The sequence below is a fragment of the Anas platyrhynchos genome, chromosome 33, assembly GCF_047663525.1.
Source record: "Anas platyrhynchos isolate ZD024472 breed Pekin duck chromosome 33, IASCAAS_PekinDuck_T2T, whole genome shotgun sequence".
Taxonomy (NCBI): domain Eukaryota; kingdom Metazoa; phylum Chordata; class Aves; order Anseriformes; family Anatidae; genus Anas; species Anas platyrhynchos.
In genome coordinates this window covers 5,719,898-5,747,091 of record NC_092618.1, presented here as the reverse complement: position 1 = coordinate 5,747,091, position 27,194 = coordinate 5,719,898, and the positions used below count along the sequence as shown (strand labels likewise).

General features: G+C 64.1%; 2 protein-coding genes across 3 annotated transcripts; one reads left to right on the top strand and one right to left on the bottom strand.

The window, feature by feature from the left end:
• The first annotated feature begins 364 nt into the window (after positions 1–364).
• Positions 365–12,734, top strand: EXOC3L2 (exocyst complex component 3 like 2). Its single transcript, XM_027448159.3, has 12 exons — positions 365–1,328; positions 2,249–2,705; positions 4,143–4,773; positions 5,331–5,445; positions 6,177–6,287; positions 6,509–6,609; positions 6,842–6,949; positions 7,708–7,843; positions 9,295–9,417; positions 9,487–9,642; positions 9,740–9,861; positions 11,602–12,734. The coding sequence occupies exons 1-12, from the start codon at positions 837–839 to the stop codon at positions 11,858–11,860; spliced, it is 2,811 nt and encodes a 936-aa protein (XP_027303960.3). The 5' UTR covers positions 365–836; the 3' UTR covers positions 11,861–12,734.
• A 4,521-nt stretch (positions 12,735–17,255) lies between these two features.
• On the bottom strand, positions 17,256–25,256 carry FOSB (FosB proto-oncogene, AP-1 transcription factor subunit). Of its 2 annotated transcripts, XM_072030130.1 has the most exons (5): positions 24,465–25,256; positions 21,675–21,959; positions 21,456–21,563; positions 18,969–19,127; positions 17,256–18,808 (listed from the first exon to the last, which is right to left on the bottom strand). In XM_072030130.1, exons 1-5 carry the CDS (start codon positions 24,588–24,590, stop codon positions 18,743–18,745), a joined length of 744 nt encoding a protein of 247 aa, XP_071886231.1. In that variant the 5' UTR covers positions 24,591–25,256; the 3' UTR covers positions 17,256–18,742. The 2 variants fall into 2 exon arrangements, with proteins under 2 accessions (XP_071886231.1, XP_038028816.1); XM_038172888.2 differs by having other exon boundaries at positions 17,257–19,127.
• Positions 25,257–27,194: the final 1,938 nt, after the last annotated feature.

Here is a 27,194-nt window from a genome sequence, read left to right as displayed (position 1 = left end):
GACTTTGGGGACATTGGGGATATTGGGGACATTGGGGACATTGGGGGATATAGGGACATTGGGGCCATTAAGGGACATTGAAGGTCATTGGGGGACATTGGGGGACATTGAGGGACTTTGGAGAAATTGGGGACATTGGGGGAAATGGGACATTGGGGGATATGGGGACATTGGGGACATTGGGGGACATAGGGACATTGGGGGACTTTGGAGAAATTGGGGACATTGAGGACATTGGGGACATCGGGGACATTGGGGGACATGGGGACATGGGGACATTGGGGGTCATTGGGGGTCATTGGGGGACATGGGGACATTGGGGACATTGGGGGATATGGGGACATTGGGGACATTGGGGGACTTTGGGGACAATGGGGACATTGTGGGACATTGGGGGACATGGGGACATTGGGAGAAATGGGACATTGGGGACATTGGGGGAGATGGGGACATAGGGACATTGAGGGACATTGGGGACATTGGGAGCATCAGGGGACATGGGGACATGGGGACACTGGGAACATGAGATACGTCATGATGTGTGGATCCATGGGGACATCAGTGACATATGGGACAGGGGTGTAGGAAGATGGGGACATGGGGACATTGGGATGTTGGGACATTTGGGGGGCACAGGGATATGGGGACATGGGGACATGGGGACATGCTAAAAGGGGACATTTGGAGGTGGACATGGGGACATCGGATGCAGCATGGCATGGAGATACATGGGGACATTAGTGACATATGGGACGGGGATATAGGGACAGGGGGATGGGGGACAGGGGGATATGGGGACATGGGACATGGGGATATGGGGATATGGGACATAGGATATGGGGATAGGGGATAGGGGATATGGGACATGGGGACATGGGGACATGAGGACATGGTACATGGGGACATGGGACATGGGGTATGGGATATGGGGATATGGGGATAGGGGATATGGGGACATGGGGACATGGGGACATGGGACATGGGGACATGGGATATGGGGACATGAGGATATGGGGACACGGGGACATGGGTTAAGGGACATGGGGCCATTGCGCACATTTGGGTACAGGGGTCCCACGCGTCCCTCCCCGCATCCTCCCCCCTTTTCCCCTGCCCCCCCCGTCCCCCCCCTTTTCCCCCATCCCCCCCCATCCTCCCCCCGTCCCCCCCCCCCTTCTCCCGGTGCCAGCGGAACCGGGGCTGACCCTGCCCCGGGCGGGGGCGGCGGCGGGGGGGGGGCGGCGCTTCCTCAGGAAACCCCCGGCCCCGCGCCCGCTGCTCCGCGGGGACCGGCGGCGGCGGCGGCTCGGCGGGGAGCGACCGAGGGGGTGCGAGGGGTGCGGGGGGGGGGGTGCACATTCCGGGGGGGGGGTTGCACGGATGGGGTTGCACGCTCGGGGGGGGTTGCACGCTCCTGGGGGGGTTGCACGGATAGGGGGGGTTTGCACGGAGCGGTTTGCACGCTCAGGGGGGGATTTGCGCGCTCGGGGGGGGGTTTGCACCGATGGGTTTGCACGGGGCGGTTGCACGCCCCCAGGGGGGGGGGTGCGTGGATGGGGTTTGCACAGATGGGGGGGTTGCACGGAGGGGTTGCACGAAGCAGTTGCACACTCACGGGAGTTGCACGAGTGGGTTTGCACGGGGGATGGGGGGGTGCGCGGAGCGGGTGCACGCTCCCACGCTGGGTTTGCGTGGAGGGGATGCACGGAGCAGTTGCACGCTCGTGGGGGTGGCACTCGTGGGCTTGCACGGAGCAGTTGCACACTCGCAGAGGGGCTGCACAGAGCAGTGTGCACGACGGGGTTGCACAGAGGGGTTGCACAGAGGGGAATGCATGGCAGGATTGCACAGAGAGGTTGCACGGAGGGGTTGCACAAAGTGTTGTGCATGGCAAAGTTGCATGGAGGGGTTGCACAGAGCGTTGTGCACAGAGCAGTGTGCACAGAGGGGTTGCATAGACCAGTGTGCACAACGGGGTTGCACAGAGGGGTTGCACAGAGGGGATGCACAAAGTGTTGTGCATGGTGTGCGTGCACATAGGGGTTGCATAGAGCGGTGTGCACGACGGGGTTGCACAGAGTGGTGTGCATGGAGAGGTTGCACGGAGGGGTTGCACAGAGCAGTGTGCACAACAGGGTTGCACGACGGGGTTGCACGGAGGGGTTGCACAGAGGGGTCTCCAGGTTGCACCCATGGGGGTGCTCCCTCGGGGTGCTCCGGTGCCACCCCGCTGCCGTGCCGCCCCCAGGCCATGCCTCTGCTGAAGAAAGCCCCCAAGGAGGAGGAGGAGGATGGCGACCCCTTCGCCGCCAGCCCCGAGAGCCGCTACCGGCGCCGGGCCACCCTGGAGCGCCTGGTGGGCTTGGCACCCTTCGGCCGCGCTCGCCGCCCCGGTCCCAAAAGCGGGGACGGGGACGGCGACGGGGACGGGGGTCGCGCCCGGGGGCTGCGGCGGCGTTCGGAGGATTTCGGGCTCCTGCGGAGGCTGCCGGGGAGGCGCAAAGCCAGCGTGGAGACCCTGAGCGAGCGGCCGGTCCCCAAACGCAGCTCGCTGCTGAGGCTGGCCTTGGGGACAAAGGGACGTCGGGGGTCCCTGGCCGAGCGCTCGCCGGGGTCACCCGAACCCGACGGGGCGCCCGACGGGGACGGGGACGGCGGGGGACGGAGGCAGGAGGCGCGCAGCAAGGCCAAGGAGCCGCTGTCGGGTGAGCGGGGATGGGGGCGAGGGGGTGGGGGAGAGGTGGGGGGGGATGTGGGGACGTGGGGACATTGGGATGGGGACGTGGGGATGGGAAGGGGGGACACTGGGATGGGGACATGGGGATAGGGACGTGGGATTAGGGGACACTGGGATGGGGACATGGGGATGGGGACGTGGGATTAGGGGACATTGGGATGGGGATGTGGGGATGGGGACATGGGGTTAAGGGACATGGGGACACAGGGATGGGGGACGTGGGGATGGAGGACATGGGATTAGGGGACATTGGGATGGGGATGTGGGGATGGGGGACATGGGGATGGGGATGTTTTGGGATGGGGACATGGGGACACAGGGATGGGGGACATAGGGAGGGGGACATAGGGAGGGGGAACATTGGGATGGGGCCATGGGGGACGCAGAGCACCCAGCTGGACCTCCTGGCTGCCGGGTCTGCAGCACCCATGGGTGCCTCCCACACCCAGTGGGATGAACCCCCCTCCAATGACCCCAAATCCCCATCCAGTGACCCCAAACCCCCCTCCAATGACCCCAGTACCCCCCCCACATCCCCTCCAGTGACCCCAAACACCAAACCAATGACCCCAAACCCCCCTCCAATGACCCCTCTATCCCTCTACATCACCACCAATGGCCCCAAAGTCTAAACCAATGACCCCGAACCCCCTCCAATGACCCCAGTACCCCCCTACATCCCCTGCAATACCCCCAACCACCCCTCCAATGACCCCAAACCCCCCTCCAACACCCCCAAACCCCCCAAGCCCCACTCCAAAGACCACAAACCCCCCAAACTCCAATCAAATGACCCCAAACCCTCCCAACCCCCCCTCCAATGACCCCAAACCCTGCTCCAATGACCTCAGTACCCCCCCACATCCCCTCTAATGACCCCAAACCCCAAACCAATGACCCCAAACCCTCCTCCAATGACCCCAAACCCCCCTCCAATGACCCCTCTATCCCCCTAGATCCCTGCCAATGGCCCCAAACTCCAAACCAATGACCCTGAACCCCCTCCAATGACCCCAGTACCCCCCCACATCCCCTCCAATGCCCCCAACCGCCCCTCCAATAACCCCAACCCCCCCTCCAAAGCCCCCAACCTCCCCTCCAACACCCCCAAACCCCTCTCCAGTGACCCCAAACCCTCCTCCAATGACCCCAATGCCCCCATACATCCCTGCCAGTGACCCCAAATCCCCTCCAATGACCCCAGTACCCCCCCACATCCCCTCAAATGCCCCCAACCCCCCCTCCAACACCCCCAAACCCCTCTCCAGTGACCCCAAACCCCCCTCCAATGACCCCAAACCCCCCTACATCCCCTCCAGTGACCCCAAACCGCCCTCCAACACCCCCAAACCCCTCTCCAGTGACCCCAAACCCCCCTCCAATGACCCCAACCCCCCCCCCCCAGTGCTGGAGATCCTGGAGCTGATCCAGCGCCGCGAGCTGGTGGCGGCGGACGAGCAGATCATCGCGCTGGAGGCCGAGTGCGTGGCAGCAGCAGCAGCAGCGGTGACAGGGACGTCACCGTCCCCACCGTCCCCTGTCCCCGCAGCGGGGCGGCAGGCACGGGACGTGGCCCTGCTGTACGAGGCGCTGCTGGCGCAGCTCTGGGCGGTGGTGGGCGAAGCGGTGCCGGCCGGCCGCCCCTACCCCCCCCTGCGTTTGGTGGTGCGGGTGCTGGAGCAGGAGGAGGCGGCCGACCGCCGGCACCCCCCGGGCACCCCGGGGCGCCCGCGCGCCCTGCGGCGCCGCTGGCAGGAGGCCGTGGGGCGAGCGGCGGGCGAGCGCTTGGCACAAGTGGCACCGGCCGCCGGGCTGGGGGCGAGGCTGGCGGCGCTGGCCGGCCGGCTGGTGGCCGACCTGGGGGCCGTGCGGTGCCACGTGGCCCCCGCTTACCCCGCCGAGTACGGCGCCTTCGGGGTCTACGCCCGCGGGTACCACCGGGCGCTGGCGCAGCAGCTGGGAGCCCTGGCGCAGCGACCGCTGGCCGTGCCCGACCTCTACCTGCTGCTCGACTGGCACAGCAACGCCTACCCCAGGTGAGGCGCGCGGGCTGCTGGTGGCACCCATGGGATCCCCGTGGTGCCCATCCCCTTGGCATGCTGGGTGCCCATTGTCACCCATGGGACCCCCTGGTGCCCATCCCCTCGGCACGTTGGGTGCCCACTGGCACCCGTGGGACCCCGTGGTGCTTGTCCCCTTGGCACACTGGGCACCTACTGGCACCCATGGGATCCCCTGGTACCCATCCCCTTGGCAGGCTGGGTGCCCACTGGCACCCATGGGACCCCCTGGTGCCCATCCCTTGGCACGCCAGGCACCCAGTGTCACCCAGTGCCACCCATGGGACCCTGTGGCACCTCTCCCCTTGACATGTGGTCACCTGGTGCCACCCATGGGACCCCTCAGCACCCATTCCCTTCACCCTCTGGGCACCCCGTGTCACCCACGCCCCCCACCCCACCCCACTGGGCACCCGATGCCACCCCCATGTCCCTCTGTGCGCCCCCGGGGCTGTCCCCAGGGTGGTGGGTGGGTGACGCCGGGTGCTGCGATGCCCCCCCAGGGGGGTGCTCTGAGAACTCTGTGCCCACAGGGAGGTGCTGGGGCACCCCGAAATCGGGGCCCTGCTGCAGGCACAGGCGCTGGGACCCCTCCTGCCCCCCGAGACCCAACGGGGCCTCGAGAGGTCCTGCATCGCTGCCGTCAAGGTACGGCCCCAGTGGGGACAGGGTGGGCACTGGGGTGGCACTGGGGAAGGCACTGGTGGCACTGGGGTGGGCTCGTGAGGTGCACTGGGGTGGCACTGGGATGGGCATGGGGATGGAAATGATGGGCACTGGGATGGGCACTGGGGTGGTACTGGGATGGGCATGGGGACAGACACAGTGGGCACTGGGGTGGCACTGGGACCAGTATGGGGACAAACACAATGGGCACTGGGGTGACACTGGGGCTGGGACTGGAGTGTGCTCATGAGGTGCACTGGGGTGGCACTGGGATGCATGGGGACAGAAATGGTGGGCACTGGGGTGGCACTGGGATGGGCACTGGGGTGGCATTGGGATGGGCATGGGGACAGACACAATGGGCACTGGGGTGGCACTGGGACGGGCACTGGGGTGGCACTGCGATTGGCACTGGGGTGGCACTGGGACCAGTATGGGGACAAACATGTTGGGCACTAGGGTGGCACTGGGATTAGTACTGGGGTGGCACTGGGATGGACATGGGGACAGCCACAATGTGCACTGGGATGACACTGGGACAGGCACTGGGGTGGCACTGCGATGGGCATGGGGACAACCACGATGGGCACTGGGACGGCACCAGTTTGGCCACTGGGATGTGCGCCACAACAAGTCCCAAGGCTGGGGGCAGGCGGTGGCCCTGCGCCCCGCTGTCCCTATGCTCGGTGTCCCCACGCGTCCCCGGTCCCCAGGCCAAGGTGGAAGTGGCGGTGGCGCAGGAGCTGCAGCTCAGCGAGGACACTTGGGCTGAGGAAGCTTCCAGCGATGACCTGCAGGAGGGACTGGCCACCCGTGTCACCGGGGTACGGCTCTGTCCCCTGTCCCCAACCCCTTGGAGACCCGGTGCCCTGCAGGGTGCCCCCCTCGCCCCCGTGGGGCTGCCTGGGTGTCCCACAAGGTGCTGGGGACACCAGGTTGTAGGGAGCACGGGGGACGTGGAGGGACATTGGGGTGGTGGCTGGCACCCCAGGGGACACCGGGGTGGTGGCCACGTCCCCGTCCCCAACGGTGCCCGTGCCCACAGCTGCTGCGGGCGCACGTGGACCGAGCCCCCCAGATCACCCCCGAATTCGGCATGGAGATGGCCCACAGCCTGCTGGGCGTGCTGGTGGCCTTCCTGCACAGGTGGGCACGGGGACACGGGGTGGCGTGGGACAGGCGTGGGGACGGGGGGGACATGGGGGGACAGCAGATGGGCACGGCGAGGTGAGGAACCGGGGACGGGTGCAGGGACACGGGGCAGAGCTGGGGTGGGTGTGGGGGACACGTTGGGGACAGGGGGCACTGGATGAGCGTGGGGACAGGGTCCCCAGGGTCCCCAGGGTGCCACCGTGGGTGACTCCCGTGGGTGCTGCAGTTTCCAGCGGAAGGTGGAGCGGTTCCTGGAGGCCCCCGGCGAAGCCACCCCCCCTGACGGTGCCACCGGCCGGGCCATCGCCCTGGTCAACTGCTGCCCCCCCTTCAGGTGAGGGCACCCTGGGCACTGGGTCCCTGGGGTGGGTGGGGTGCTGGGGGTCCCTGGTGGCTCCAGGGTGCTTGGGGTCCCTGGGGGACTTGGGGTCCTTGGGGGTCCCTGGGGTGTTTGGGGTCCCAGGGGGATTTGGGGACCTTGGGGTGCTTGGAGGTTCCTGGTGTCCCTAGAGTGCTGGGGGTCCTTTGGGTGCTGAGGGTCCTTGGTGTCTCCAAGGTGCTTGGGGGGTCCCTGGTGTGCCCAGGGGTCCTTGGGGTGCTTGGGGGATTCTGGTTCCTGAGGTCCCTGAAGTGCTTGGGGTCCTTGGGGGTCCCTGGGGTGTTTGGGGTCCCAGGGGGATTTGGGGTCCTTGGGGTGCTTGGAGGTCCCTGGTGTCCCTAGAGTGCTGGGGGTCCTTTGGGTGTTAGGGGTCCCTGGTGTCTCCTGGGTGCTTGGTGGCCCCTGGTGTACCCAGGGGTGCTTAGGGGATCGTGGTCCCTGGGGTGCTTGGGGTGCTGGGTGTCCCTGGGGAGCTTGAGGTCTCCAGGGTGCTTGGGGTCCTTGGGGTGCTGGAGGTCCCTGGTGTCCCCAGGATGCTTGGTGTCCCCAGGGTGCTTGAGGTCCTTGGGGTGCTTGGAGGTCCTTGGTGTCTCCTGGGTGCTTGGTGTCCCCAGGGTGCTTGGGGTCCCCAGGGTGCTCGGGGATCCCTGGTGTCCCTGGTGTCCCCGGGGTGCCAGGGAACCCTTCAGCACCCTCTGACTGCCCCGTGGCAGGGCCTTCGCCGAGCGCCTGGCGCAGTTTGGGCACCCGGAGGGCGAGGAGCCGCGGCGCCAAGCCCACGCCACCCTGGACAAGGTGACGCGGCTCTGCAACCACGTCCTCACCCAGCGCCTCTTTGAGGACCTCAAGGTGAGGCGGGGATGGTGCCCCTGGGTGCCGGGCAGGGTGCCCACCCTTGGGTGCTGAGCTGGGGAGAAGCCCAGGGTGGTGGCGCCCATCTGTTGGGTGCTGGGTTGAGGTGAAACTCATGGTGGTGGTGCCACCCTTGGGTGCTGGGTTGAGGTAAAGCTCCTGGTGGTGTTGCCACCTTTGGGTGCTGAGTTGAGGTGAAACTCATGATGGTGGTGCCACCCTTGGGTGCTGAGTTGAGGTGAAACTCATGATGATGGTGCCACCATTGGGTGCTGAGCTGGGATGAAGCCCATGATGATGGTGCCACCCTTGGGTGCCTGGTTTGAAGTTAAACCCATGATGGTGGTGCCACCCTTGGGTGCTGAGCTGAGGTGAAGCCCCTGGTGATGGCGCCACCCTTGGGTGCTGAGTTGAGGTAAAACCCCTGGTGATGGCGCCACCCTTGGGTGCTGGGTTGAGGTGAAACTCATGGTGGTGGTGCCACCCTTGGGTGCTGAGTGGAGGTGAAACCCATGATGGTGGTGCCACCCTTGGGTGCTGAGTTGAGGTGAAACTCATGATGATGGTGCCACCATTGGGTGCTGAGCTGGGATGAAGCCCATGATGATGGTGCCACCCTTGGGTGCTTGGTTTGAAGTTAAACCCATGATGGTGGTGCCACCCTTGGGTGCTGAGCTGAGGTGAAGCCCCTGGTGATGGCGCCACCCTTGGGTGCTGAGTTGAGGTAAAACCCCTGGTGATGGCACCACCCTTGGGTGCTGGGTTGAGGTGAAACTCATGATGATGGTGCCACCATTGGGTGCTGAGCTGGGATGAAGCCCATGATGATGGTGCCACCCTTGGGTGCCTGGTTTGAAGTTAAACCCATGATGGTGGTGCCACCCTTGGGTGCTGAGCTGAGGTGAAGCCCCTGGTGATGGCGCCACCCTTGGGTGCTGAGTTGAGGTAAAACCCCTGGTGATGGCGCCACCCTTGGGTGCTGGGTTGAGGTGAAACTCATGGTGGTGGTGCCACCCTTGGGTGCTGAGTGGAGGTGAAACCCATGATGGTGGTGCCACCCTTGGGTGCTGAGTTGAGGTGAAACTCATGATGATGGTGCCACCATTGGGTGCTGAGCTGGGATGAAGCCCATGATGATGGTGCCACCCTTGGGTGCTTGGTTTGAAGTTAAACCCATGATGGTGGTGCCACCCTTGGGTGCTGAGCTGAGGTGAAGCCCCTGGTGATGGCGCCACCCTTGGGTGCTGAGTTGAGGTAAAACCCCTGGTGATGGCACCACCCTTGGGTGCTGGGTTGAGGTGAAACTCATGGTGGTGGTGCCACCCTTGGGTGCTGAGTGGAGGTGAAACCCATGATGGTGGTGCCACCCTTGGGTGCTGGGTTGAGGTGCGAGGCCCCTGGGGGGCGAGGCCGGGGTGTCACCCACTGGGTGCCCGCCCCTCGCCCAGCCCTACTTCAACAAGCTGATGAAGCGCAAGTGGCTGACGAGCTCGGACGCCTTCGACACCATCGTGATGCTCATCACCAGCTTCACCCAGAAGCTGCGCTCGCTGCGCCCGGAGCCCTACCAGGTGGGTGCCGATGGGGGCAGCGGGCTGGGTGCCGGCGGCATCCATGGGTGCTGATCCCGTGCGTGGCAGGTGCTGGTGAGCGAGATGCACCGGCGGGTGCTCATCGAGTACGTGCGGCCGCTGCTGCAGGCGCGCCTGGTCTGCACCTCGGCCAAAATGCGCGCCCGCGTGGCCGCCCGCCTGGGCGACGAAGCCCGGCAGCTCCGCGAGCTCTTCGGCCGCTTGGTGAGCACCAGGACCCCCCCCCCCCCAACACCCTCGCCCCGGCACCCAAGGGTGGTGCCAAGCCCAAAAAGAGGTGCTGAGACTGCGGTGCCCGCAGGATTCGGCCTCGCCCTGGTTGGATTCGGTGGTGCCGCGGCTGCGGGAGCTGCTGGTGCTGGAGGACACGGCGGCGCTGCAGATGGAGGTGGGCGTCCTGGTGCGCGACTTCCCCGATGTCCGGTGAGTGGCGGTCCCCAAGGGGAGGAGGGGGGGGGCAGTGGTCCCCAGGAGGGGGTGGCACGGCCATGCTGGACACCCTGGCCCTGTGGGGATGGGAGCGTGGTGGCACGCGTGTCCCCATGGGATAGAAGAAGGGTGGCACGTGTGTACCCATGGGGATGGGAGCAGGGCAGGATGTGGTGTCCCCATGGGGATGGGAGCATGGTGGCACATGTGTCCCTATAGGAAAGGGAGCAGGGTGGCACTTGTGTCCCCATGGGGATGTGAGCAGGGTGGCACTTGTGTCCCCATGGGGATAGAAGAAGGGTGGCACGTGTGTCCCCAAGGGAATCAGAGCAGGGTGGCACATGTGTCCCCATAGGGATGGGAGCCTGGTGGCACACGTGTCCCCATGGGGACAGGAGCATGCTGGCACGTGTGTCCCTATAGGAAAGGGAGCGAGGTGGCACGTGTGTCCCCATGGGGATGTGAGCATGGTGGCACATGTGTCCCCACGGGGATGGGAGCATGGTGGCACGGCCAGGCAGGACGCCACCTCCCCGCAGGGACCAGGGCAGGACGTGGTGTCCCCACGGGTGGCAGGACGCCGCCTCTGTCCTTCCCGGCAGCCCCCGCCTGCTGCCGGTCCCTCCTGGCCGCCCGCCGCCGCCGCGTCCCGTGCCAAGTCCCCTCCCCGGCCCTGGGTCACCCGCGGCCGCCCTCGGGGCTGGTGGCACGCGTGGGCCCTGCAGGACGAGGCCGGACACCCCCGGGCGCGGGGCCAAGCTCCGGCGCCTGGCGAGCTTTAAATAGCTCCAGTCAGGCCTTCAGCTGGGACCAGTTAGAGCTGGGAAGAGGGCTGGCCCCAGAGCTGGCCGCACGCTCAGCCCGAAACAGGGTGCACGCTCACCCCAAAGCGGGGTGCCCACTGACCCTAAAACAAGGTGCAGTGCTCACCCCAAATAGGGGATATTCTAACCCCAAAGTTGGGTGCCCACTCACCCCAATCTGGGGTGCAATGCTCACCCCAAAGATAGGTGCCCACTCACCCCAAAACAGGGTGCCCACTCACCCCAATCTGGGTGTAATGCTCACCCCAAGCTTGGTTCAGTGCTCACCCCCAAATAGGGGGTATTCTCACCCCAAAGCTGGGTGCACACTCACCCCAAAACAGGGTGCTCACTCACCCCAAGCTTGGTGCAGTGCTCGCCCCCAAATAGGGGGTATTCTCACCCTAAAGCTGGGTGCCCACTCACCCCAAAACAAGGTGCAGTGTTCAACTCAAACCAGGGTGCAATGCTCACCCCAAAACAAGGTGCCCACTCACCCCAAGCTTGGTGCAGTGCTCACCCCAAATAAGGGGTATTCTAACCCCAAAGCTGGGTGCCCACTCACCCCAATCTGGGTGCCCACTCACCCCAATCTGGGTGCACAATCACCCCAAGCTGGGTGCAGTGCTCACCCCAAATAGGGGATATTCTAACCCCAAAGCTGGGTGCCCACTCACCCCAAAGCCGGGTGCCTAATCACCCCAATCTGGATTCCCACTCACCCCAAAACAGGGTGCCCACTCGCGCCAATCTGGATGCCCGCTCACCCCAATCTGGGTGCCCACTCACCCCAAAACTGGGTGCCCACTCGCTCCAATCCAGGTGCCCACTCACCCCAAAACAGTGTGCCCGCTCACCCCACACCCAGCCCCCTTCTCCCCCCAAACCCCACACCACCCCTTCTCTCACCACCCACCCCTGGATCCCGCAGGAGGAAGCACGTGGCGGCAGTGCTGGACGTGCGGGGGCTGCGGAGCCAGGCGGCGCGCCAGGAGATCCTCGGGGTGGTGAAGGACCTGGAGCAGGGCGAGGGCGAGCCGGGGCTGCCCCGTGAGCGCGCTTTCTTCTCCGAGCTGGCCGTGACCCGCGAGGCGCGCTGCCTGCCCTTCGACCTGCAGCGCCTGGCGCGCCTCTCCCGCCTCCGCCTGCGGCGCCCGCACCCTGAGCGCCCGGCCGAGGCGCGCCTGTGACCCTGCTGTGGGGTGCTGCGCCCCAAAACCGGGTGCGAGGCGGTGCGCCGTGGCTGGGCGCACGCTCACCCCGAAGCTGGGTGCAACGCTGTGCTCCCCAAAACTGGGTGCACGCTCAGCCCAGGCCTGGGTGCAAGGTTGCGCCCCAAAGCTGGATGCAACACTGCACCCCAAAACTGGGTGCACGCTCACCCCGAAGCTAGGTGTAATGCTGCATCCAAAGCTGGGTGCAACACTACACCCCAAAACTGGGTGCACGCTCACCCCAAATCTGGGTGTAATGCTGCATCCAAAGCTGGGTGCAACATTGCACCCCAAAGCTGGATGCAACACTACACCCCAAAACTGGGTGCACGCTCACCCCGAAGCTGGGTGCATGCTCACCCCAAATCTGGGTGTAATGCTGCACCCAAAACTGAGTGCAATGTTGCACCCCAAAGCTGGGTGCAATACTGTACCCCAAAATTGGGTGCATGCTCACCCCAAATCTGGGAGCAATTCTGCATCCAAAGCTGGGTGCAACACTACACCCCAAAACTGGGTGCATGCTCACCCCAAATCTGGGTGTAATGCTGCATCGAAAGCTGGATGCAACGTTGCACCCCAAAGCTGGATGCACGCTCACCCCAAAACTGGATGCACACACCCCAAATCTGGGTGCCTCTCTGTCCTGCAGAGCCTGGTGCATTGCTGCACCCCAAACCTGGAGGTGTTGCAGCGCCCTGAGGCCGGGTGAGCGCAGCACCCCAAAAAAACTGGGTGCACCCTAAGGCTGGGCGAGTGCCGCACCCCAAAACCGGGTGCGTTGCTGTGCGGGGCTCACTCTGGGCACTGCGGGACCCCTGTAGAAAATGCCATAAAAGCTGTAATTTAACGCTCCGGGGTCCTCGCATGTGGCACAAGTGGGGACAGGGGACGTGGGGACCCCCGCCCGTGGTGTACGGGGGGGGGGTCACGTGTGAGGCCGCGTCCCCGTGCGCCGCTGCCGCAGGGGTGGGGAGGAAGGAAGCGCCGCGTGTCCCTCGTGTCCCTCGTGTCCCTCGCCGGGAAGCCGGGAAGCCACCGCAAGGGCAGGGAGGGCGAAGGGGACGGGGGGGGGGACACCGCTTCCCGGCACCGCGGCCTCATCCTGCGGTGACGGGGACCCCAGTGTGGCTTGGGGACAACCCAAGGAGCGGTGGCCGAAGCCAGCGGGGTGGCTGGAAATTTGGGGGGGGGGGGGGGATGTGGGACGCCGAGGGCTTGGGGTCACCTTGGCCTTGCTCCATTCAACCCCACCCTGACCTGGCGCTGGCGCCCGGATCCGGCGCCTCTTGGGGACACCCTGTCCCCCCCCGTGGCGGTGCCAAGGGGACAACCACCCCTACCCGCTGTCCCCTGCTGTCCCCTGAGCGCTCAGCACTGACTCATTGGGGCTCCGTGCCCTGCTTTGGGGGTGCCACCCATGGGGCCACCACCCTTGTCCCCTTCTGGGGCCACCACCCTTGTCCCCTTCTTTTTGTGTGTGTCCCCCCCCCCTCTCGCCGGGTCCTGCGTGGCGCCGTGGCAAAAAATAGGCGAGTGCCGGATCCGGCCAGGAAGGAGCAAGGGCTAAAAATAAGCGGCCCCCCCGGTACGGCCCCGGTGGGAGCGGGGCCAGGGCCACCGTCCCGGTGCCGTGGGAAGGGGCCGGTGGCGGCGGGGACGGAAGCGGCAGCGCCGGGGCTGCGGGAAGGGCAGGGGGGGACCGGGGGGAGCGGGGATAAAGGGGGGTGGCACGGGGAAAAAGGGGGTGGCACGGGGATAAAGGGGGTGGCACGGGGTGGCGTGGTGAGGGGATGAGGGTGGCACCGAGTGGGGGCACAAGAAGTGAGGGATGGGGGGTGGGGGGCACGGGGGTGCCACCATGGGGGGACAGGGATGTGGCCTTCTGGGGACATGTGGGGCTGGGGGTGTCACCATGCAAGGACGCATGGGGACAAGGATGTCACCATGCCCAAACACAAGAGGACAGGGATGTCACCATGTGGGGACAGGGATGTCACTGTGCCTAAAAACATGGGGCCACAGATGTCACCATGTGGGGACACAAGGGGAGAGGGATGTCACCATGTGGGGACAAAGATGTGACTTTGTGGGGACACGTGGGGCTGGGGATGTCACCATATGGGGACAGGGATGTCACTGTGCCTGGACACAAGGGGACAGGGATGTCACCGTGTGGGGACACATAGGGATGGGGATGTCACCATGGAGGGACACACAGGGACAGGGATGTCACCATGCGGGGACACAAGGGGACAGGGATGGGACCATGCCCAAACACAAGAGGACAGGGATGTCACCATGTGGGGACAAAGATGTGACTTTGTGGGGACACATGGGGATGGGGATGTCACCATGAAGGACACATGGGGAGAGGGATGTCACCATGCCGGGACAAAGATGTGACTTTGTTGGGACACATGGGGCTGGGGATGTCACCATATGGGGACCGGGATGTCACTGTGCCTAAACACAAGGGGACAGGGATGTCACCACGTGGGGACACATAGGGATGGGGATGTCACCATTCCCTGACACATGGGGACAGGGAAGTCACCATGTGGGGACAGTGCTGTGACCCCACGGGGACCCTCGGGGCCGTCTCCTGCCTCCAGCAGCAGCCCCCAGGGACAGAAACGCCCCGCGGTGCCACAGCCCCCCCAGGTCCCCAAGGGGGGGGACGCGGCGCAGGGTGTGTCCTGTGTGTCCTGTGTGTCCTGGCGTGTCCCTGGCGTGTCCCCCGTGCCAGCCCGGCGTGAATCACCGCGCTCCTGACGTCAAGGCCGGGTGCGGAGGAAAACGGCGGCAGGAAACCCCCCCGGGGGGGGGGGGACACAGGGGGGCAGCGGGGCCGGGGGGGGACGTTGGAAGGGGTAAGGGGGTACAGCAAAGGGGGGGGGGGCAGGGTGGGAGCAGCCCCCCCAGTGGTGGGGGTGGGGGTCGGGGGGGGCTGGCTGCTGCTCTTCGTCCCCAAATGGGCAGGGAGCGCCCCCCCCCCAAATTGGGCAGGAGCCCCCCAAACTGGGCAGGACCATCCCAAACGGCACTGGCTGCATCCAAACTGGGCAGGGGCCTCTAAAACTGGGCAGGACCACCCCCTGACCGGGTATTGACCCCCTCCAAACTGGGCAGGGACCCCCGAAACTCATCAGGACCCTCCCTCCCCGAACTGGGCAGGAGCCTCCCAGACTGGGCAAGACCCCTCAGACTGGGCAGGACCCTCCCAAACTGGGCATTGACCCCCTCCAAACTGGGCAGGGACCCCTAAAACTGGGCAGGACCCCTCCAGACTGGGCATTGATGCCCCCCAAAACTGGGCAGAACCCCTCCAAACTGGGCAGGGACCTCTAAAACTGGGCAGAAGCCCCCCCCCAGACTGGGCATTAACCACCTCCAAACTGGGCAGGAGCCCCCCAAACTGGGCATTGACCCCCCTCCAAATTGGGCATTGACCCCTCAGACTGGGCAGAACTCCCCAAACTGGGCGTTGACCCACTCTAAACTAGGCAGGGACCCCCCAGACTGGGCAGGACCCCCCCAGACTGGGCACTGACCCCCCCCAAAACTGGGCAAAACCCCTCCAAACTGGGCAGGGACCTCTAAAACTGGGCAGAAGCCCCCTCCAAACTGGGCAGGACCCCCCCCAAACTGGGCATTTGCCGCCTCCAAACTGGGCAGGGAGCCCTGATACTGGGCAGGAGCCTCCCTCCCAAACTGGGACTCGCCCCCCCCATACTGGGCAGACCCCCCCAGCCTCTTGGCACCGTCGCCCCCTGGCGGCCGCTCGTGGGGCTGCAGGCGCAGAGCGGCCCGATTGAGCCTGTCCCGGGTCCCAGTGTCCCCATTAATCCCATTAACCCCATTAATCCCATTAATCCCATTAACCCCCGTCCCCCTGCCCCCAGGAACTCCCCCTCCCCCTGGATCCCTGTCCTCTGGTCCTATTGTCCCTATATCTCCACTGACCCCCATCCCCATGCCCCCCTTGCCCTATAGCTCCCACGTCTCCAGCATCTCCCTGTCCCCCAGATCCCATTGTCCCTATGGACCCCTGTCCTCATGGACTGCCCGCCCTACAGCCTTTCTGTCCACTGGTCCCATTAATCCCTGTCCCCATTAAACCCTGTCCCTAATGGTCTCAGAAACTCCCTCGTCTCCCTGGCCCCATAGATTCCCTGCCCTATAACCTCCACATCCCCTTATCCCCATGTCCCCTTTGCCATATAACCTCCAGAAACTCCCTATCCCCAGGTCCCCTTGTCCCTATGTCCCCCTTATCCCTCTCCCCATGGTCTCCCTGTCCCTAATTCCCATTGATCTTATATAAAAACATGGGATAGAAACCCCCTGTCCTAAAGCCACCCCGTCCCCAAAAGCTCCCTGTCCCCAGGTCCCCTTGTCCCTACTGATCCCTGTCCCTAATTCCCATTGTTTTTATATAAAAATATAGGATATAAACCCCCCATCCTATAGCTTCCGTGTCCCTTATGTCTCCAACTATCCCTGTCCCCTTGTTTTTATGGTCCCATGGATCTCCAGCCCCATGAACCCCCATCCTATAGCCTCCGTGTCCCCAGATCCCATTGGATTTTTAATAAAAATATGGGATTTTTTTTAAATAAAAATATGGGATCTAAACCCCACTGACCCGTAGCCCTACAGACTCCCTATCCTACAGCCTCTGTGTCCCCAGATCCCATTGGTTTTATATAAAAAGATGGGATTTAATACCCACAGATCTCCAACCCCATAAACCCCGTCCTATAGCCTCTGTATCCCCAGATCCCATTGTTTTTATATAAAAATATGGGATCTAAACCCCAAGGATCTCCAGCCCCATACCCCCCCCCATCCTATAGCCTCCATGTCCCCAGATCCCATTGATTTTTTTAAATAAAAATATGGGATCTAAACCCCATAGATCTCCAGCCCCATACCCCCCCCCATCCTATAGCCTCCGTGTCCCCAGATCCCATTATTTTTTTAATAAAAATATGGGACCTAAACCTTAGGGATCTCCAACCCTACAGACTCCCTGTCCCTATGTCCCATTGCTCCTTATCCCAAAAATTCCCTGTCCCACCTCCCCTGCCCTACACCTCCTTGCACCCACCCCCTCCCCATTTGCCCCAGGACCCCGGTTCCCCTGGGGGGTCCCCCTTGGGGGGGTCCAAGGTGACCCCTCACCCTTCCCACCCCACAACTCAGAGACCCCAACCCCCCCCCAGAAAAGGGAAGGGGGGGGGGGGGGGGGGGGGAAAAAGAGGACTCGGGGCCGATCCGAAGCTGCTTTATTGACCATAGGGCGAGCGCGGACAACAGGGGGGGGGGCGCAAAGGGGAAAAGGGTTTTGGGGGGGGGGGGGGGGGGCGCGGAGGGGACCGAGCCCGTAACAGAGTCACAAAATACAGCACAGGCAATAATAATAATAATAATAAAAAATTAAACATCTCCCGGAGAGGGGGGGGGGAAGGGAGGCAGCCCCTTTTTTCCCCCCCCCCCCCGCAACAAAAATATATATATAATAGAGAGAGAGAACAGAGGCAACGCTGGCGAAGCTTGGTCACTGAGAAGGGGACGGCGCAGGGCGGGGGACACCAAGGGGAGGGCCCCCATGGGGGGGGGGGACAGAGCCGTTCACAGTGAGGCAGGGGTCAGAAGGGGGGGGGGGACACACAAGCAAGGTGGGAGCCCCCCCGGTGCCAGCTGGGTGCTGGAGGTGCCACCTGGAGCCCCAGCATCAGCGGTGGAGCCAAAACCGTGGGCACCCCAGGGTGGGGGCGCCGCAAGGAGACCCCCCCCCCATGATAACGGGGATGGGGCATGGGGAGCTCCAAGGGGGGGGGGGGGGGGGGGGGACGGAGATGGTGCACGAGCCCCCTAGGGTGGGGGGGACGGGGCACGGCCACCTGAGAGGTGCCACGGGGGCACCCAAAATCTCGGGGCCAAGGAGATGCTGCGTGACCCCCCCGACCCCCCCCCGAGGGACGGGGTCACCTCCGGGGTGACCTCCCCAGGGCAGTGGCGAGGGTGCACGGACACCCCCAAAAAAAGCAAGGGAGGCGCAAAGTGACCCCCCCCCCCCCCCGGGCACGCACACCTTGAAGGTGACAAAAATGCCACTGGGACCTTCCCGGGGTGGTGGCGAGGGGGGGGCACGGACCCTTCCCAAAAAAATAAAAAATATTAAAAAAAATAAAAATAGTCAACGGAGGTGCTCGGTGACACCCCAGGGGACGGTGGCGATGGGACAGGGACACCTTGAAGGTGACGGAGGTACCCAAGGGACCCCCCCAGGGTGGTGGCAGTGGGGACATGGACACCCCCAGAGCGCTGGGGGTGCTGCGTGAAGCCCCCCCCAGCATCGTGCGAAGGGGATGGGGGCACGAATGCCTCGGAGGTGGCAGGGTGGGGACACCGCAGGGCCACTTCCTTTACACCCCCCAAAAAGTCAGGGCGAGGGAGCGCCGCCACCCCAAAAAAAAAAAAATAAATGGGCTCAACCAAGTCCAAAAAGGAAAAAAAAAATAAAATAAAAAAGGGACCAAACCCCCAAAAGACCAAAGATTTAAAGAAAAAAAAAAGAAAAAAAAAAGGGACCAAATCCCAAAACCACTAAAAATTTAAAAGAAAGAAAAAAAAAAAGGGACCAAACCCCAAAAAGACCACCAAAAATTAAAAAAAAAAAAAAAGAAAAAAAATTAAAAAAAACCACCTGGGGTGCGTGGGACGGGACGGGAGGCGCCCAATTAAATCCGTGTGGGTTTTTTGTTTTTTATGATTTTTTTTTTTGGGGGGGGGGATTATGATTTTTTTTTGGGGGGGGGCCCGTTCACAACGCCAGGAGCGAGGGAGAATTCAAGGAGTCCGAGGACTGGTCGCTGCTGCTGCTCCGCTGATGCGAGGCTCCGCAGGTGGCTCCCTCTGGGTAGGTGAACACAAACGAAGACGTATAGGAGGGGTTAGGTGGCACCGGGGGGGGGGCCCCCGGCGCGAAGCAGCAGCTGGGGAAGGGGCCCTGGGGACCCGGCTGGAACGGGAAGGCGACGGGCCCCGGCGGCTCCTCTTTGCCCAGGGTGCTCACCTCGGGGGGGCCGGCACCCAAGGGTGCGGCGTCCTCGAAGGGGAGCTTGCAGGCGGGCGCGTGGGCCACCAGGACGAATTCCAGGCGCTCCTTCTCCTTCTGCAGCTCGGCGATCTCCGACTCCAGCTCGGCTTTCTCCTCCTCCAGCTGGTCCGTCTCCTGGGGGGGGGACAAGGGGACAGGGTGAGGGACAGGTAGGGACACCGAGGGACACCAAGGGACAGGCAGGGACATCGCCAAGGGACACCAAGGGGTGCCACCAAGGAACAGGTAGGGACACCGAGGGACATCACGGGACATCACCAAGGGACCCCACCAAGGGACCCAGGTGGCATCGGCGCTCTCCCCGCTGCATTTTTGGGGATGGAGGTGACACCTCCAGCATCCCCCCCCCGGGGTGTACAGCCCCCTCCGATGTCCCCCCCCCCGATCCTGGGGACAGCGCTGTCCCCTCTCCAATGTCCCCTCAATGCCTTTCACAGGGGTATCCCCAGCTCCTGGGGACAACATTGTCCCCCTCCAATGTCCCCCTCTGATGTCCCCCCTCTCATGGGGACAGGGGCCACCTCCTCCTCCAGCACCCCCAGCCATCCACTTGCCCCTCATTTTGGGGACAGCCTTGTCCCCCTCCAGCACCTCTGGGTGCCACCCTCCTGTGTCCCCTGCTCTTTGTCCCCCTCCCCTGCCCTTGCACCCTCCTGCCCTCTGATGTCCCCTGCTCCTGGGGGTGGCATTGTCCCTGTGACACCTCCCCCATCGATGTCCCCTGCTGCTGGGGGTGGCAGCACTCCCCTTCAGTGTCCCTGGGTCGGTGTCTCCTGCTTTTGGGGACACTGTCACCCCCTCCCCGGGCATCCCAAGTATCACATCTCCCCTCTGATGTCCCCTTTTGGGGTCACCGTCCTCCTCCTCCAGGTGTCCCCAGCTCCTGGGATCACCACTGTCCCCTCTGCCATTCCCAGGTCCCCTTCTCTGATGTCCCCAATTTTTGGGGACACATTGCCCCCCCTCCAACATCCTTGGACATCCATCTGTCCCCTCTGATGTCCCCAAGCCCTGGGGACAGTGCCACCCCCCTCGATGTGCCCAGCTCCCAGGGACATCATCGGCCCCTGGTGGCATCCCCCAGCCTTGGGGACACCACTGTCCCCAACCAACATCCCCAGCTCTCTGGGACATGCACCCGTAGGTGTCCATCTGTCCCTCCAACAGGGACTGGGGACGTCATTGTCCCCATGTCCTGAGGACATCATTGTCCCCATCTGGTGCCCACAGCCCCAGAAATGTCCCCGTGATGTCCCCAGCATCATGACGCCATTGTCACCATCGAGCATCCCCAGCATCTGCACTCCTACAAGTCCTTGTCACCCTCTCCAGTGTGCCCTGGGGACATCGGTGTCCCCTCCCAGCATCCTGAGGACATCACTGTCCCCACGTGACATCCTCAGCATCCGCAAATTTTGGCGTGGCTCTGTCCCCACATAATGTCCCCAGACCCCTCACCCTTCAGCATCAAGTCCCCTGAGATGTCCCCAGATATTGGGGACACCTCTGTCCCCACTGCCACCAGTAGCTCTGTGTCCCCAGACCCCTCATCCTTCAGCATCGAGTCCCCCCGAGATGTCCCCAGATACTGGGGACACCGCTGTCCCCATATAACATCCCCAAGCCCCTCACCCTTCAGCATTGAGTCCCCCAAGATGTCCCAAGCTATTGGGGACACCTCTGTCCCTACTGCCACCATCAGCAATGTGTCCCCAGGTCCCTCACCCTTCAGCATCAAGTCCCCTGAGATGTCCCCAGATATTGGGGACACCACTGCCACCAGTAGCTCTGTGTCCCCAGACCCCTCATCCTTCAGCATCAAGTCCCCCAAAATGTCCCCAGCTGTTGGGGACACCACTGTCTCCACTGCCACCATCAGCTCTGTCCCCATATAACGTCCCCAGACCCCTCATCCTTCAGCATTGAGTCCCCCCGAGATGTCCCCAGATATTGGGGACACTGCTGTCCCCATATAACATCCCCAAGCCCCTCATCCTTCAGCATCAAGTCCCCCAAGATGTCCCAAGCTATTGGGGACACCTCTGTCCTTACTGCCACCATCAGCAATGTGTCCCCAGACCCCTCATCCTTCAGCATCAAGTCCCCCGAGATGTCCCCAGGTATTGGGGACACCGCTGTCACCATCAACTCTGTCCCCACATAACATCCCCAGACCCCTCATCCTTCACCATCAAGCCCCTCTGAGATGTCCCCAGCTGTTGGGGACACCACTGTCCCCACTGCCACCAGCAGCTCTGTCCCCAGACCCCTCACCCTTCACCATCAAGTCCCCCTGTGACGTCCCCAGCTGTCGGCGACACCTCCGCGTCCCCCACCACCCCACCCTGCTGGCCATGCCCACCCTTTTTTTTTTTTTTTTTTTGGACATCCCCAACCTCTGGGGACCCCGATGTCCCCTCGTGTCCCCCTCGTGCCACTCACCGCCTGCAGCCGGTCCGTCAGCTCCCGGCGCCGGTTGCGGCACTTGGCGGCCGCCAGCTTGTTCCTCTCCCTCCTCACGCGGCGCTTCTCCTCCTCCTCCGGGGTCAACTGCGAGGGGACAGGGCCATCAGCGAGGTGCCACCACCGTGTCACCCCCCCTCGACCATCCCACCACCCCTGAGCCCCCCCCAAGGGTTGGGGACCGTTTTGGGAACTCACCGTTTCCTCACGGCTCCGCCGGGGCCGGGCGCGAGCGGGACGCGCCGGGGGGGCTGAAGGGAAGCCCCCCATGCCCGGTGCGGAGTAACTGGGTCCCGGCAGGTCATAAGGGTCCACGGGGGCTGTTGGGGGGGGAGGATGCGCCATGGGCCCCCCCGGGGGCTGCGACTGGGCCACCGAGGAGATGAGGGTGGGCTGCACCAGCCACTGCAGGTCCTGGCTCGTGGTGATGGCCGTCACCGTGGGCACGAAGGAGCCGGGCATGTCCCCCAGGCCGCTGCACTCCTGTGGAGAAGGGGACGGTCAGGGTGCTGCAGAACCACCCCCGGAGCACCCATGGGTGCCCACCCCCCCTCCCCTGCTTCTGCAGGGCACCAGCAGGTGGGAGCAAGGCTCGTGGCGATGCGTGCCACCTCGCCGGCACCAGCGCCTCGTGCACCCTGCGGGCACCAACGTGCAAGACCTTGTGGTCCAGCACCCAAAACTTTGCACCCCTGCACAGACACACGGACCCCTTGCAATGTGCACGTTGGTGCAAGGGATGTTGTGCACAAGTCCCTTGTGCATGAAGCCTCCAGCACCCGTGCACAGAGACCTCGCTCCTCTGGCACCAACGTGCAAGACCTTGCGTCCCAGCACCCATGCAAAGACACCTTGCAATGTGCTCAACCTCCCTTGCACCAATGTGCACAAGTCCCTTGTGCACAGAGCTTCCAGTACCCACACATGGAGCTCTCATCCTGCTGGCACCAACATGAAAGATCTTGTGGCCCAGCACCATGCACAGACACGTTGCAATGTGCACATTGGTGCAAGGGATGTTGTGCACAAGTCCCTTGTGCACGGAGCCCCCAGCACCCATGCACGGAAACCTCACTGCTCTGGCACCAACGTGCAAGACTTCGTACCCCAGAGCCTGTGCACAGATACCTTGCAATGTGCTTGACCTCCCTTGCACCAACGTGCACAAGTCCCTTGTGCACAGAGCTTCCAGTACCCACACATGGAGCTCTCATCCTGCTGGCACCAACGTGCAAGACCTTGCACCCCAGCACCTGTGCACAGAGACCTTGCAACGTGTGCATTAGTGCAAGGAACGTTGTGCACGAGTCCCTTGTGCACGGAGCCTCCAGCACCCGTGCACGAAGACCTCACTGCTCTGGCACCGACGTGCAAGACCTTGCACCCCAGAGCCTGTGCACAGATACCTTGCAATGTGCTTGACCTCCCTTGCACCAATGTGCACAAGTCCCTTGTGCACAGAGACCTCACTCCTCTGGCATCAACGTGCAAGACCTTGCACAGACCCCTTGCAAGATGCACATTGGTGCAAGGGATGTTGTGCACAAGTCCCTTGCGCATGGAGCCTCCAGCACCCATGCACAGAGCTCTCACCCTGCTGGCACCAACGTGCAAGACCCTGCACCCCCAGCACCCCTGTACAGAGACCTTGCAATGCACTGTCCCCCCGTACCCCCCAAAAATTGCACTGGGGGGGGGGAAACAACCATGTGCCTGCTGCACCCCAGTTGCACAAGGAAATTGGGGGGGGGGCAAATTGTGAATTGCGCACTGTGTTCCCCCCCCCCCCATACACACATTGAACTGAGACCCATAAATTTTGGGGGTGCAGCACTCCCTCAACAACCCCAAAGGGTTAAACTCCTATGGGGGGGGGGGGGGGGCAGCACTCCCCCCAAACCACCAAGGGGTAATTTCTTTTTTTTTTTGGGGGGTGGGACACAGTGTTTCCTCCAAGGCTTAAAATCTTTGGGGGGGGGGGGGGGCAACACTCCCCACACACCCCTAAGGGTTAATTTTTTTGAATAGGGGGCTTAATTTTTTTTAATTTTTTTTTTTTTGGGGGGGGGGGCCCCCTACACTCAAAGCTTAGTGTAGATTTTTTTTTTTTGGGGGGGGTGGGGGTGTTTAACTCCACCAAGGGTTAAATTTACTTTGGGGAGGGTTCAATGCTCCCCCACCCCGAGGCCTTAAATATTTTGGGGGCACTCCCCCAAGGGTTAAATTTATTTTTTGGGGGGTGCAATACTCCCCAAATCCTTAAAGATTTTGGGGGCGCTCTCCCAAGGGTTACATTTATTTTTGGGGAGGGGTGCAATGCTCCCCCACACCCCCACCCCATAAATATTTTGGGTGCATTACCCCAAGGGTTAAGTTTATTTTTTTTCTGGGGGGGGTGCAATGCTCCCCAAAACCTTAAATATTTTGGGGGCGCTCTCCCAAGGGTTAATATTCTTTGGGGGGGGGTGTGCAATGCCCCCCCCACCCCTTAAATATTTTGGGTGCATTACCCCCAAGGGTTAATTATTTTTTTTTTGGGGGGGAGGGGTGCAATGCTCCCCAAATCCTTAAATATTTTGGGGGCGCTCTCCCAAGGGGTTAAATTTATTTTTGGGGGGGTTGCAATGCTCCCCAAAACCTCACGCATTTTGGGGACACTCCCCAAATATTCAATTTTAGGGGATGCTCCCCAACCCTGAACCCCCCCCAAAAAAAAATACCCCCGAAGCACCCAGCTGGGAGGGGGCGTGGCCGCGGGGGGGGTGGGCGGGGCCATCCGCCCGTCTCCTAGCAACAGGAGGGGGGGGAGGGTTGTGGGGGGGGCGCCGCGTTCCAAAATAACCCGGCGCGCGCGCGCGCTCTCCCCGCGCCGCGTCATCACGGAGGGTTCCAGCGCGTCACGCGTTTACGCACGACCCCGCCCCCCCCCCCCCGGCTCCGCCGCCGCCCCCCGCCGCCGCTCCGGGGCTCTCTCGTTCTCTCTCTCACCTGCGCGGCCGCCGCCGCCGCCGGGCTACCGAAGGAGTCCACCGAGGAGAGGTACTGAGACTCCGCCGAGGGCGAGGAGCTGCACCGGGAGCCCGAATCGTAGTCACCGGGGAACCCCTGGTACATGGCCCCGGGGGCGCGGGGGCCGCGCCGCCACGCCAAGGCTGCGCCCGGAGCGGGGGAAAAGTCAAGCCACCGGCATCGCCGCCGCCGGGGCCCGCTGCTGGAGCCGCCTCGCCGGGTCGAGGGGCCGGTAAGGTCCGCGCTGCCGCCGTGCAAAGTCCCGTTCCGCCGCCCCGGAGCTCGAGCACCCCGCCGGGGCGAGCAGCCGCCGCCGCTGCCGTTCCGGGCTCCGGTACGAGCCCCGCTCCGCCGTTAAACCCCGCGAGGCGCCGTCCCGGTTGCCGTTCTCAAGTCCCGCTGCATCCGTGCCGCTGCTGCAAAGTCCCGGTTCGCCGCCGGTACTCCCGGTCCGGGCTCCGCTCCGCTCCGCCGCCGCTCAGTCCCGTTGGAACCCGTCCCCAAGCTCCTCTCCGGTGGCTCCGAGTCCCGGTACCGCTGCTACGAGCCCCCTTGCATCCGTGCCAGGCGCCGGTCCCGGTCCGGCGGTGCTAAGTCCCCGTTCGCGGTTCGGTTCCCCGGTGTCCTCCGCACGTTCTTTATGAATGAACCCCTCTCCGCCGCGCGGCCGCTTTATACGGCGGAGCCCCGCCCCCTTGCTGACGTCACGGCGGACCCCCCGAGCCCCCCTCGGAGCCCCGCCGGTGCCGGTGCCGGTGTCGCTGCCCCTTGCCGGTGCCGGTGCCGCCGCCGCTCTGCGGCCCCGCCGCTGCCGCCGCCGTTAAGAGGCGCCGAGGAGGAGGGCGGGGAGCGGGGGGCATCCCTCGCCCCGCCCCGCCGGAGTTCCTGTGACGCAATTAGCCATATATGGGCTTGTCTCGGAGTGTTTGTTTGGTATCCTAGCAATGACGTCACAGGGAATCCCTTCGCCGCCGCCGCCGCCGCCGCCGCCGTGCGCGTATTAATAGAAACGGGCGCCGCGCTTCTAGAAACGGCCCGAACCGTCCGGGACCACGGCCCCGCACCCCCCGGTAACCCACCCGTACCCCCCCCGGTGCCCCCCCCCCCTTCATTAACACCCCCCCCCGTGCCCCCCCCCACCCCCCGGTAACCCCCTCCCGGTGATTCCCTTCCCCCCCCCCCCCCCCGACCCTTTCCCGTGCCCCCCTCCCTTGCTGACCCCCCCCCCGTAAACCCGGTGACCCCCACCCCCCACCCCCGGTGCTCCGCCCCCCCCCCGTGACGTCCTCCCGTAACCCCGCCCCCAAGCTGGGAATTCCCCCCCCAGCCCCGCCACGCACGTGCTCAGAGCACCGGCCCCGGGGGGGGGTGTTCCCGTTCCCCGCCCCCGCTACCGGGGACACCCCCTCCCCCTCCCCTCCCCCCTCCCGCCGAGACGTTACCGGGACCGGGCTGCAGAGCACCGGGACGTGCCGGGACCGGGACACCGGGAACCCCCTGTAAGTGATACCGAGACCCGGCGGTGAGTCACCGGGGGGGCGGGGGGGGGCTGGTCCCGGTACCGCGGCAACTCTATTTGCCCCCCCCGAGGTGTTACCGGGACCTGGCTGCAGACCACCGGGTGGTCTCGGTACCGGGACAACAGGGAGAGCCCCCGACAGGGTGCAACCGGGACCGGGCTGCAAAGCCCCCGGGGTTTTTGGGGCGGGGGGCACCGGAGGTTCCCAGTATGGGGGTGTCGGGGGCCAGACTCTCGGGGGATGGTCCCGGGGAGCCGGGAAGGGGGAGGCAGGTCCCGGAGGATGACAGGGACACGGGATGCATCCCCCCTCCCGGGGCAGGATCTCCCGGGGATTAACCGGCTGCCGCCCCCGCCGTGCCCATCCCGGGCTCGGGGACCACCCCCGGGCTCCCGACCGATGGCTCGGCCCCGGGTGGCACGGCCGGGGCACGGCCGGGGGCTCTGATGTCACCCGTGGGAGCCCGCGCCCGGCGCTGAGTCACGGCGGGGCCACCGCGCCCGGCCGGCCCGCGGGGCCGTTCCCACGCGTTCCCATTCATTCATTCGTTCATTCGTTCGTTCATTCATTCATTCATTCATTCATTCATTCATTCACTCCCTGCCCCCGGGGTGCCCCCAGCCCCACTGCTCCTGTCTCCGGCCGTCCCCGGTGCTGGGGCTCCCCGGTGCTCCCGGTACCGGGTGCTCCCTGTCCCGGTGCCTTCAGGCCCGGTTGTCCCCGGCTGTCCTGGCCCCGGTGACTCCATCCTGGTGCCTGCAGAGCCGGTGGCCCCCTCTGCACGGTCCTGGTGGCCCTGGTCACCTTGTCCCCAGCCCTCCTGGCCCCCGGTGCACCCGGTCCCGGTGCCTGCAGGGCTGCTTGTCCCAGGCTGTCCCGGTTGTCCCGGGCTGTCCCGGTCCCGGTGCCTGCAGGTCCAATTGTCCCGGACTTTCCTGGTCCCAGTGCCTGCTGTCCCGGTCCCCCCGGGCTGTCCCTGCCCCGGTGCCTGCTGTCCCGGTCCCCCCAGCCTGTCCCAATTATCCCAGTCCTGGTTGTCCCGGTAAGCCCGGTCCCCCCAGGCTGTCCCGGTGCCAGTGCCTGCAGGCCTTGTCCCCCCCGGGGCCATCCCGGTCCTGGTTGTCCCGGTTCCCCCGGGCTGTCCCAGTCCCGGTGCCAGTATCCCGGTCCTGGTTGTCCTGGTCCCCCC

Coding starts and splice junctions, on each gene's coding strand:
- EXOC3L2 (XM_027448159.3), top strand. CDS start 837: ATGGGGATAGGGGATAGGGGATATGGGACATGGGGACATGGGGACATG. Junction 4,774..5,330: donor CACAGCAACGCCTACCCCAG/GTGAGGCGCGCG, acceptor CTGTGCCCACAG/GGAGGTGCTGGGGCACCCCG. Junction 6,288..6,508: donor TGGCCACCCGTGTCACCGGG/GTACGGCTCTGT, acceptor CCGTGCCCACAG/CTGCTGCGGGCGCACGTGGA.
- FOSB (XM_038172888.2), bottom strand. CDS start 24,590: ATGTACCAGGGGTTCCCCGGTGACTACGATTCGGGCTCCCGGTGCAGC. Junction 21,960..24,464: donor CGGCGGCGGCGGCCGCGCAG/GTGAGAGAGAGA, acceptor CCTTCTCCACAG/GAGTGCAGCGGCCTGGGGGA. Junction 21,564..21,674: donor GGCGGAGCCGTGAGGAAACG/GTGAGTTCCCAA, acceptor GTCCCCTCGCAG/TTGACCCCGGAGGAGGAGGA.